At 46.7% G+C, this 12,302-nt stretch overlaps 1 protein-coding gene across 7 annotated transcripts in view; it reads left to right on the plus strand.

Annotated features, from left to right (window-relative positions):
- LARP1 (La ribonucleoprotein 1, translational regulator) overlaps positions 1-11,711 on the plus strand; it is a 53,712-nt gene extending 42,001 nt beyond the window's left edge. For 6 of the 7 annotated variants that reach the window (XM_081035195.1, XM_081035192.1, XM_081035193.1 and 3 more), the window contains 8 exons: positions 166-289; positions 393-598; positions 1,061-1,167; positions 2,035-2,186; positions 4,342-4,486; positions 6,005-6,114; positions 6,287-6,414; positions 8,004-11,711. In XM_081035195.1, coding sequence (XP_080891321.1) covers positions 166-289; positions 393-598; positions 1,061-1,167; positions 2,035-2,186; positions 4,342-4,486; positions 6,005-6,114; positions 6,287-6,414; positions 8,004-8,213 — 1,182 coding nt within the window. In that variant the 3' untranslated portion in view covers positions 8,214-11,711. The remainder of the gene's footprint in view (positions 1-165; positions 290-392; positions 599-1,060; positions 1,168-2,034; positions 2,187-4,341; positions 4,487-6,004; positions 6,115-6,286; positions 6,415-8,003) is intronic. The other variant, XM_081035194.1, reaches the window with a different exon arrangement.
- The last annotated feature ends 591 nt before the right edge of the window (positions 11,712-12,302 follow it).

The following is a 12,302-nucleotide window of genomic DNA, read 5'->3' on the forward strand; positions in this document are numbered from 1 at the left end:
ACTGGGGTTGAGGAATGGTGATGGGGCAGCCGAGAGCCTGGGGACCAGAATTCCATGTATGTGGACGTGGGAGCTGCCCTCTCCAACTTCCTGCACATCTTGATTTCTAAACAGGCTAGGGCAGTCTTGTGACATCTTTCCCCACCCATCTTGTATCCTCTGCAGCAAGAAGTCGAGAACTTCAAGAAAGTCAACATGATCAGCCGGGAGCAGTTTGACACACTAACCCCTGAGCCCCCAGTGGATCCCAACCAGGAGGTCCCTCCTGGTCCACCCCGATTCCAACAAGGTGAGGGGTGACACTGGGGACCCTGGCCTGGGTGGGAGGGGCCTCCCAAAGAAAGACAGTCACGGGCCTCCCCCTACTTGCTGACCCCGCTCTGCCTCTGCAGTTCCCACTGATGCCCTGGCCAACAAGTTGTTTGGTGCTCCTGAGCCCTCTGCTATCGCCCGCTCTCTACCAACCACTGTTCCAGAGTCGCCAAACTACCGCAATGCCAGGACCCCCCGCACTCCCCGGACCCCGCAGCTCAAAGACTCAAGCCAGACATCACGGTTTTACCCGGTGGTGAAGGAAGGACGGACACTAGATGCCAAGGTGAGGCCCTCCTGCCGGGCGGGTGGGAGTCTTGGACCACGTCGCTGCATCCCAGTGCTGTGCCGCTCTCTTTTGCCTTGTCTAAGCCAAGAAGGTGCCAGGTGCCCCACCTGTTCTGTGTTCCTAGGCTGGTGGGCCCACCTGAGATTGAGATTGAGTGACCACATGTACAAAATGGACTGGTTGAGGGAGTGATGGCCCCATGTAGCCACGATGAGGCCTAAGGAGGACTTACCAGGTGTAGGTTGTTGGGCAAATCCTTCACTCCCAGGCCTCGATTTCTTCATCTCTGAAATAGGCATACCAGGTCCTAGCTTACAGCTGTGGACATTGTGAGAGAATAGAGATGAAAATAACTTGTAAAATGAGACACACACGTGAGTGGATCTTAGGCCTTCAAAATGCTCGATGCTCCTCACATTGTATGAGCACAATAAATAAATCCTGGACTGACCTTTGTAGATGCCTCGGAAAAGGAAAACAAGACACAGCTCCAACCCGCCCTTAGAGAGTCACGTGGGCTGGGTGATGGATTCCCGAGAACACAGGCCCCGGACTGCTTCCATCAGGTGAGGGGCTGTGGGGAGGCTGTCAGGCTGGCTGTGGGGTAGGTGGGAGAGCCATGAAATCGATGGAACCAAGAAGAACAAACTCTGGTAAGAAAATTAAAGAAAGGGACCTTCATCTAAATCTAAAAAAATAGGAGTAGCCTAGAAAGCTTAATCCAGGGCCTGGGAAGAGGAAGACTTCTTTATGAATTAGTAGTGTCAAAGCTGAATGGGTCCAGATTCTCAGAAAGTATCCTTGAGTTGATTTTTATTGAAGATACTTGCTGCCTACTTCAGGATAGCTAGGTAGTTGAATAAAAATGCAGATTCCTGGGCCCCACTCTAGATCTACAAACTCAGCGTCTGGGGGTAGGACCCAGATTCCCTTATTTTTATTTTCAATAAAATGGCCCCAGTGTTTCCCATTCCAGAGCAAGGTTTGAGTGCCACTGACCTGTGTATTCTCCCTGCAGGGATGGTACAGACTGAAAAGAGGCATGATTTAAGGAAAACATAGATAGATTAACCCATAATAGCTTATTTAGGAAAGGTCAGTGTTAACTCGTGATAAATAAATGGTTAAAACTCAAGTTTGGGCCTTGTACAGCTCTCGGCCTTTAAATAGCTCCGTTACCCGGGATGAGTCTCCCAATCTCTGTGAATCTGATTCGCCTCTTTGTAAAACCCTCCGGAGGTTAATGCAAAGAGCCGGTCAGACCAGACCTGTGGATATAAGTGAAGGGCCTGGCACAGTACATGGGTCTCCTGGTTTGTTGCCCTGTGAGAGGCTAGTTCTTGGCTGATGGAAGGGATCAGAGGGGCCCCTGCTAACCTGATGGCCAGCTTCTCTGGGGAACCTGGTGACACTGTGTCTTTCATGGCTTCTAGCTCCAGCCCCTCAGAAGGGACACCTACGGTTGGCAGCTATGGCTGTACCCCTCAGTCGCTGCCCAAGTTCCAGCATCCTTCCCATGAGCTGCTCAAGGAAAATGGCTTCACGCAACACGTCTACCACAAGTATCGTAGGCGCTGCCTTAATGGTAAGAAGCACAGGGGGAAGGGACAGAGCCTCTGGGGCCAACACTTAGATCCAGAGTGTAAGTGCTGGTGGAGTAGGTGACTATTTCCTCTGACCTCAGAACAAGAAGGCGATGTAACATTATAGCCGGAAGGAATGAAGTTAGACTAGGCCAGGTAGTTTTGGAATACAGGAGGCTGAAAGAATCTGGTAATCAGAACATTCCTGTTCCTTGATATTCCTCTATTGATATAAAAAATACCAAGAGTTTTCCTAGTTCTGGAAGACCACCAACTCAGCCATTGTCCATTTGGTCCACTGTTCATCACAAAAGGTATGCATGAGATAGCATATATTGTCTAGAACAGGGGTCACCTAACTATGACCTGTGGGCCACATCTAGCCAGCAGCCTATTCTCGTACAGCCTTAAGCATTTTTAAGGGGTTGTGGAGAGATAAAAAGAATTTATGACAGAGTCCATTGTGTCCTGCAACACCTAAAATAATTACTCTCTGACCCTTTACTGAAAACAGTTTGCTCACCCCTGCTCTAGAAAGTGGAAGGAAAGAACCTCTCTAGCTGCTCTCACCCATTTCCTTCTATCATAAAATGAGACGCCTTTTAACTGTGGGTTTATGTCAGGTTGACTGTAAAGATGCTCAAAACCAATCTTAATACTCATTTGTTGCTGTTAACTCACCCCATCCCCTTTCATTTAGCAAAACATGGCTTCTAAATGCTGGTCCAGCACCTTCCCTTTTCCCTCGTTCTCTGTGTGTAATAGCTGCTTTATTGAGATAACAGTTCACATACCATATAATTCACCCATTTCAAGTGTACAAAGCAATCACCCGAATCCATTTTAGAACATTTTCATTACCACAAAGAGAAACCCTGTGCCCCTACCAGTCACTCCCCCAACTCCTCCCAGGCTTATACTGCTCTCTACCTCTATGGATTTGCCTTTTCTGCACTTTCCGTATAAATGGAATTACACAATATGTGGTTCCTTGTGACTGGTTTCTCTCCCTTAACATAATATTTTCAAGGTAGCGTGTATTAGCACTTAATTCCTTTTATTGCCAAATAGCATTCCATTATATAGATAGACCACATTTTGTCTGTCCGTTCATTAACTGATGGGCATTTAGGTTTCCACTTTTTGTCTGTCATGAATAATGTTGCTATGAACATTGGTGTATAAGTTTTTGTGTGTGTATGGGTTTTCATTTATCTTGGGTGGAAGTGTGGAATTGCTGGGTCATATGGTCAATATGTTTAACCTTTTGAAGAACTACATCATTTTCAAAAGTGGTGGCACCATTTTATTTTCCTAATAGCAGTGTATGAGGGTTCTGATTTCTCCACACCCTCCCAGCACTTATTATTGCCTATCTTTGTGATGATAGCCTTTTGGAAAGTATGAAGTGATACCTCCTTATGGCTTTGGTTTGCATTTTCCTGATAGTTACTAGTGTTGAGCAATTTTCTATGTTGGCCATTTGTCTGCCACCTCTGGAGAAGTGCCTGTTCAGGTCCTTTGCCTATTATTTAACTGGATTATTTGTCTTTATTATCAAGTTGTAAGAGTTCTTTATATTTTCTTATCAGATACAATTTTTTTGCAAATGTTTCCCCCATTCTGTGGGTTGTCTTTTTCCTTTGTTGAGTGTCCTTTGAAGCACAAAGGTTTTTAATTTTTTTAATGTTTTAATGTTCAAATCTATCTTTTCTTCAATTATTTGCACTTTGGTGTTGTGTATTGTTTTGTTTTTACAATTTTGTACTTGTCAACATTGTAGGACTCCTGAAATAATTGATAATGAATAATGAAAGAATCATTTGTTAGAATGCACAAATTATTTGTTCATGCTTTTCTTTGTTCTAATACACTTAAGAGCGATACACTTTGAGGTGAAGAGCTAGACCAGGATGGCCTGGTTCAGAAGGTGATACCACCTGTTTCTGGTGAGGCTTAGGCAGTGCCCGGTAGCAGGGCCTGACACAGAGTTGTTAAGTGCTCAGTAAACATTTCCTAAAAGACTGAAGAGGCAGGTGATGGATAAGGGAATTGGGAGGTGGTGGAGAAAAGACCAAGACCCTTGAGTTCCAGGATCATTTGTTCCCCAAAGCACAGGCAGCTTACACATGTCGTTCCTTCTTCTTCCCCCATCAGAGCGGAAACGCTTAGGCATTGGCCAGTCTCAGGAGATGAACACTCTCTTCCGCTTTTGGTCCTTCTTCCTCCGAGATCACTTCAACAAAAAGATGTATGAGGAGTTCAAGCAGCTAGCTCTGGAGGATGCTAAAGAAGGCTACAGGTGAGCTGGTTGGGCTGAGGGCTCTGGCTGGTGTTTGGCAGGTGGTGAAGGGTCCCTGGTGGTTCTCCTTCCACAACTGTTAACTGGAAGTCTCTTGTGTATATACTTCATATGCTTTATTAAAAATTTATTGTTTTTGAATGAGTAGTATATTCACATGGTTCAAGATTCAAAGAGTTCAAAGATTTTATATATATATAGTGAGAAGTCTCATCTCTGTCCCCTCCCATCTAGTTCATTTTTCCAGAGACATCCTGTTTTGTTGGAATCTTGTGGGTCCTTTGTGAAAACATTTGCCCATGTAAGCAAGGACATACACCTAAGTAGTCTCCCGCACCCTTTTTATTTACACAAAAGATGGCTTCTCATATGCTTTTGCACCTTGCTTTTTAATGTAATGCTGTATTTTAAAGATCATTCCATATCCATTCATAAATAACTTTCTTGTTCCTTTTTATAGTCTGTATGATCTAACACTATATGGATGTACTGTAATTTATTTAACCTGTCTCCTATTATAGACACTTGTAAAAACTTCTCTTTTTTTTCTCCAGTAAACTGTGCTCTCTGTAAGTAACTTGAAATGTACAGAAATGCCTAAAGAAGCTGGAGGAAAACATCCTTCAGGTCACAGACAACCAGTGTTGATGTTCTGCTATATTTCATGTTTTTTGGATCATCCTATGAATGCCTTTTTGTTCACTCTTATCATTTATAAGTGTGAACATTTTTCCATGTTGTTAAAATAATTTTTAAGTGTTTGCCTTTCCAAATTTTGCATGTGTAGATGTAAAATTTGCATACTTGTTTACAAAAATGGGCCTATTCTACATATAACACTTTGAAACATCTTTTTTACTTGGTAATATATCATAAACATCTATCCGTTTCCATCAGTGAGTATTTACATTATAATTTTTAATAGCTTAATATTACTCTGAACAGATTTATCATGGTTTTCTTAACTGCTTCTCTATTCTCAGACGTTTAGATTTTGTTTAATAATTCTGCTATGAACAGTTTTGGTACATCTATAAAATCTAAATCTGTATTTTTGGCCATTTTCCTGACATCTTCTTAGAAGTGAAATTTCTGAGTCAGATATTCATTGGCATGGTCAGATGGCTTAGCAGAGAGCCTATGCCAGGAATTGGCAAGCGTTTTCTGTAAAAGGACAGGCAATAAATATTTTACGCTTTGTGGTCTCTGCTCAACTCGGCTCTGTAACAGAAAGCAGCCAATGACACCTCGCAAATAAATTGTAGTAAACAAATGGTGAATAGGGCAGAGGCCCAGTATTCAATTGGCCAGAGTTTGCTGACCCCTGGCAAACTATAAACATGTAATGTTGGACCCACTTAGACTAGCATTAAATGGTAGCTTTCTTAAATAATATTTGCCATTTCCTTGATAATCTATTGTGTTTAATCTGTTTTGCAGCTCATCGTTATGCAGGTACATTTCCGTTTTACAGGTGAAGAAACGGTCCTGATTTCACTGACTTGTGTTCTCCTACAGATATGGTTTGGAGTGCCTTTTTCGATACTACAGTTATGGCCTGGAAAAGAAGTTCCGGCTGGATATATTCAAGGATTTTCAGGAGGAAACCGTGAAGGACTATGAAGCCGGTGAGAGTCGAGTTGGAGCTCTGAGAACCTTGGTCTTGTAGGACTTCTTCCCTCACTCCCCAGTTGGACTGTGTCTGGCTATCACACCACTCCTCTTTCCCTTGAAGCTCTTTATTCTCAACCTATCCTCACCGGCCCAGCTTCTCTACCTCTTTCTCCTCTTTCCCTACAGGTCAACTTTATGGGCTGGAGAAATTCTGGGCCTTCTTGAAATATTCCAAAGCCAAAAATTTGGACATTGACCCCAAACTTCAAGAATACCTCGGCAAATTCCGACGTCTCGAAGACTTCCGAGTGGATGTAAGTGAAAGTCTCTCTTTCTCACCCTAGTTGTCTTAGAAGGAAAATTGGACCAGACATCAGAAAACCTGGGTTCTGGCCCCATCTGTGCCACTAGCACCTGAACCATTCCCCCCATTTGGGCCTGGTTTCTTATATAAAATAGGGGGTGAGAAGTGGACAGTAAAGGCTAATTGGAAGGTGTTACATGGTTGTGTCTGACTCCCCTTCCCATGGTAGAAATGGCTAAACCTTCATAATGTTCTTCTTACCTTATAACCCTCTTTGTTTCTGTGCCCTGGTTAACCTCTCCTAGTTGATCAGGATGGGTACCCAAGGTAAAATGTATTTGCTTTCTGGAAGAGGCCAGTTCCAACCCCAGAAGTTTATAAATTATATTCAATTCTTCCTCCACCCCTGTGACCACGACCCTGCACCTCACCGGTGCTGCCCCCCTCCCACCACCCCCACCCCCGACCGCCTTCCCTGCTTCGTGGAGCAGTGGCTCCACAGTGACATCCAGTGGTGGATTGGGGTTATTGCCACTGGCTGTTTCAAGGGAAGTGTTTGAGTAATTGGACTTGTCTTTGCTAGATGCTTCAGGGACTCCAGAGATGAGTGAGACTCTTTTTCCTTCAAAGAGTTTATAGTGTAGTAGGGATATGCCAATTATCTTATTCCCTTGAAACTTTTTAGCAAAAAGACGTACAAGTAAATAGCAATAATAGTCCACATTTATGTTAAAAAATGTCATTGATTAAATGTTTAGTATGTGTTAGGCACTTTACATTATACACATTTAACCTTTATAAAGTGGTGAAGTGGGCAGGGCTTATCATCATTGCTGGACCACTGGGTAAACTAAAGCCCATAGCCACCCAGTAAGACAGTGGCCACACTGCCCAGGTCTCCCATATAAAGATGAGACGGTTTTTTTCTTCTTTAAGCACTCCTTCCTTCAGAGGTTGGAGTGGGGTACACGTGCAGAGAACCCTTGTAATAGGAAGACCAGTTAGGGTGGAACAAGATAGGCTCAGCTTTGGTGCCCAGAAAAGAAAGGAAATGTTCTCGAGGTTACAGGACCTTTGGTAGTGGTGTGGCCAGACTGGCTCCTGGTCTGGCTCTTAGATCAGTATCTGTTTAGGGCCTAAGAGCATGAGGCAGTCCCCAGGAGCCTGTGGGCCTTGTAAGCTGAGTGTTCGCAGCATGTTGGTGCCACATTCCCATGTATCTCCTGAGCAGTGATCCTTTCTCATAATGGAAACAGAAACTCGTAGGAATTAAGGCATGGCTTCAGCTATAGGTGGGCCCACTCCAATTACCAGCTATGGGACCCTGGGCAAATTACTTCTCTGTGCCTCAGTTTCCTCATCTATAATATCAGCTGATTACGTCTGCATCCAGGGGGGGTGGGGTAAATGCCATGAGTGAATGCATAAATAATGCGGTGCTTGGTATCTTAGCATAGAGAAATGCTCAATAAAACTAGTAGTTCGTTTTTAAGGTTAAACTTATTATCTGCATTACATTTGGAGGTGAGAAGTAAGAGGTTGCTAGACAGCCCTGGCAAGGGTGGGTGTAGTCACCTATGACTCCCTTCTCTGTTACAGCCGCCCATGGGTGAAGAGGGCATCCACAAGCGACACCCAGTGGCAGCAGGAGGTGGTGGAGGTGAGGGCAGGAAACGATGCCCCTCCCAGTCTTCCAGCCGGCCCACCACCGTGATCAGCCAACCCCCCACACCATCCACTGGCCAGCCCATCCAGGACGATGCCAAATGGACAAACCAGCACTCGGACACACAGACTTTGGGAAAGTGAAAAACCCCTTAGCCCTAGGGGGGTTTCGGGGGAAGGGGGTGGGCAAGAGTCCATGGGGGTGCCCAGTCCCAGGAGAGCGGACAGAGAAGGGCCAGGCCTCAAGTCATTAGGACGGGCCTTTGTGCTGAGTAGCAATGTGTACACCATCTGGGTTATCAGAGGGAGCCTGGGCAGGAGCCGCCATGTATCTTCTTCCCCCTCCTCTCTCCATGACTCTTCTTCACATCCTAGCTTCTTCTAAGGGGGGAGGGAAATGGGAGAGATTTTTATATATATATATATATATATATATATACATATACATATATATATATCAAGTTTTAAATTATTGATAGTTTGTCTGGATTACCAAAATCACTCTGCAGCCCTGCCCGCGGCTGGTAGGCCGCAACCCTGATTCCCACCCCACAGCCTCCTGCTCCCCCTCAAGCCAACTATGCAGCCCACAAGAAGGCCCTGTGGGCCCCATTGCCCAGTACTGTCCCGTGGAAGGCTCTGGCAGCGCCCCTGGGCCCCATGAGCACCAGCTCCTTTGTCACCTGGGGCTTGCCATCACGGTGTTCTGTTCTCTCTCTGCTGTCCCCACCATGCCCTTCTGCCATCACCGGGAGAAGGAAACCAAAGGATCTAAAAGTGGAGGCGGGGGAAGGTTTGGGCCTTGCCCCACTCTCCTCTCTCCACGCCCCTTATTCCCCAGCCCAGAGAGACGCTGCTTATACCAGAAAAGACTATTGAAAGATGATTTATTTTATTTTTCTCTGACCTTTTCATCCTTGGAGAAAGAAAAAAAAAACCACAAAATCGACCATAAAAGACCAAAAAAAAAAAAAAAAATCCGAAACCCCCACCTAATCTACAGAAAGTGATGTCTTTCCCCTACCCTTGGAATTCGTTTTGTTTTGTTTGTTCTTGGAAATAATATTTTTTTAAAAGTTGCCTTATTGTGGAGCGGGAATCTGAAATACCCAAATGCCTGTTTTCCTCGGTGGAGTCAACTTGAAGAGCCCCCACCTTCTCTGGATGTGCCTGGGCTGGATGGGCTAGAATCTTTCTCTGGACTGAGTTGCATGTACAGTGCCTCCTGCCTGGAGGCAAGAGAGTTAGGGGCGGCTTGGGTGAGAGCCGTGCCCAAAATATCCCTGCTGTTGCATCGTTTGAAGCTGACGTCCTGTGTCTGTACACTGCTGCCACTGTCGTGTCGTCACTCTGCTTGCTGTCGCCTCACGCCAGGCCCTGTCCTGCCGTGACACCGTTCATCCTACCCTCGGAACCCCACGGCCAAGTTTGCTTCAAACTGTTGGAGAAGAGTATTGGCCTGGATCTGGGGCACACTTGTCCTCAGCTTGACCATCTCCCCACCTCAGGGGAAAGGTGAACACCTGGCTGCGGACGGAGGCTTGGAAATGTTTCTTGTGTTGCCCTGAAAGATCTTTGAGACTTCAAGGAGGCTTTGTCTCATAAAAGATGGAGGAAAATGCCATTCTTTTCCCCTGGTGGGGTCTCCCCATATTGCACCCCCTCTGCGAGTCATCTCTGCCCATCCTCCAGTTGACCCTGCCTGGGAACGAGGGATGAGGAGGAGGTGGGGGCTGGGGGGAACCCTGCCGGTGGGAGAAGCCCCACGGCAGGAAGGTATATGTGGACATAGAGTATACCTGACTTCTCTTCTCCAGCCATGGACTGCTTGAGTTGGGCTGTGAATGACAATGGATGGCTGGAGTCTTTAGGCACCTAAAGCGTGGGAGGGTGACGAAGGACTGACCCACACAGACTGGGCTGTGTGTCAGGTGCGGGCGTGACGGTGCATTCACCCCCAGTGGGGACCAGGAAGCACAGAGAAGTTCATGGTGGTGGCGCTCCATCGCGGACACTTCCTTGGCCCTCTTTCTGAACTGTTCAAAGGGGGGCGAGTAGGAGATGGTGTCCCAGGCTGGCAAGGGCTTGCGTCTGTCTTAGCCACCTTACTGCTTTTGGCCTACACCCTCCCCATCTCTGCCCTCCCGGTGATTAGTATGTGGGAAGCCCATCTCAGTTCCTGTGACCCAGTTGTCTCCAAAGCCAAGAACGAGTGTCTGATCTCCGCTCTGACATTGGGAGCTGAGGCCTTTCCCTGCCCAGTCTGGTGCCTGCCCACATCGTGTCAGACACTGAACTCCTGCACCCCAGCCTCATCCTTGCTTTGTTTCCCCCTTTCTTTCCTTCAGGTCGCTCGGCCCTGTACTGTATCCAGCACCACAGAAACCTCAGTGTTTGTCCTCTGCTGGGTTTGGGGGCACAAGGAAGCCTTGGGGGTGTGGGGAAAGGCTGTTATAATCTAGAGTTTACTACCAGGCCAGGGGGCTGCCATCTTCTCCCTGATCCTCCCATAGACATCCCAGAAAGAGGAAGCCCCTTTGGGGTGAAGAGGTGAGGACTTCATCTCAGCATAGACTGACGATGGGGAGGAAGGAGACTTTTTTTCTTTTATTTTTTTGTAACATGTTAGGAGTTGATGTTGCAAAGAGTAGTTTACATCTTCACTTTCTGAAGACACTTGAATTTAGGACCGATGTATCTGTGACAAACATGCCAGGAGTGGCAGGGGCCATCAGGGATTGCCACTTTACACCCATCATCCTCCCATGGAGATCCAAGATCTGAGACAAAGCAACAGCCTGCCCAAAATCCTGTTCAACCTGTACCCTTCCAGGATTGGCCCATGCCAACACAACCTTTGGGCATCAAACATCAGGTCTGTGTGCCTCGACCCTGCCAAGGGGCAAGTTTCTCTTTCTCCCTCTCCTAAACCTGGGAGCAAATGCACTACCAGTAGAGAGGGTCTGCCCAACCCTGCCGCATCCTGGACCCCTGGGGCTCAGATCCAGTTGCTGAGTCCCCCATGTCAAAGTTGTTACGTTTTGTTTTGTTCCATTGTAGCTCTTTTTCCCCTTTCCTAATTGATTATACAAAAGAAAGTAAGCTGCTCAGAAGGCCCGGGGAGGTGGGGAGGAGGGGCAAGGAAGACAGCTAGCTAAGGAGGGGTGGGGTGGTTTTTTTGCCAAAATCCTGGGTAGACTGGTCTGGTTCATCTGGCGCCCTCCTGAGTGGGATTCCAAAGTACCTCCTGTGTGGAAGGGTCCCTGGATTTGCCCCAGCCCCACCCTCTCCTTCAGCCATGTTGATGGCAGAGGCAGAGAAGATTGGAACTTACAGCCCATTTCTCACTGGAGAGGAAAACTTGTCATCTGGCTTTTGTGGAGAAGGTTCTACCTTATGCTCATAGTACATTATCTTTACCATGTGCTAGGATATCACATTTAAAAGGACAAAAATAAAATGTAAAATACTTGAATGAGCTTGTATTATACCATTAATATTATTGAGAGTATCTGCTTTTCAGGCTGAAGTGATTTCATTCATTATTCTAGTCCTGCTTTAGTCCTTTGTAATTTGTGGTAATTATGCTTTTCTTTTTAATACAAAAAAAATGTATAAAAATAAAAACTTGAAAAGGCACAATCCTGGCTGGTCTCCCATTTGGGGTACAGCTGTTGGGTGTGAGGGATGGAGCCTGACAGGGAGGAACCTTGCCCCGCACATGGAAGCCCTGGAACCGTTTGCAGGACTCTGCCACTGGGCTTCTGGGGAGTCTGCTGGAGGCAGGGGCTCCTTAGCCGCTGCTCGTGCAGCTAGGTGAATTCCTCAGGGGTCTGGAGAGCTGCCAGCCTTGAACTCGTGTTCGCCTCATGTGTTGAGATGTGGGAGCTACAGCCAGTGCCACAGAGCAGACCCCGTTCACCTATTAGAATTCCAGGGTGTCCTGCGCTGCCGGGAGGCCTAGCATTGTGGGAAGAGACAGCCAAGAAGATGGAAGTTGCTGTGATTGTCACAAGAGGGTCGGCACAGCCTCTCACTGAACAGACAACAGTTCAACACTGGCCTTCTGGAATCCAGGTCAGCCACAGAGCCCTGAGGGTTGGGCTGGGGGGTGAGGGGGTCCGGGGGAATAGTGAGCACTGTGCCCCCTCCCCTATGACTGGCCTAGCCCATGAGGCCAGGTGCTGGCAGTAGTAACATTCCAAATGCCAGTCTGGCCTAGATGTTTAATTA

Source organism: Rhinolophus hipposideros (genome assembly GCF_964194185.1).
Source record: "Rhinolophus hipposideros genome assembly, chromosome: 23".
NCBI classification, from domain to species: Eukaryota; Metazoa; Chordata; class Mammalia; order Chiroptera; family Rhinolophidae; genus Rhinolophus; species Rhinolophus hipposideros.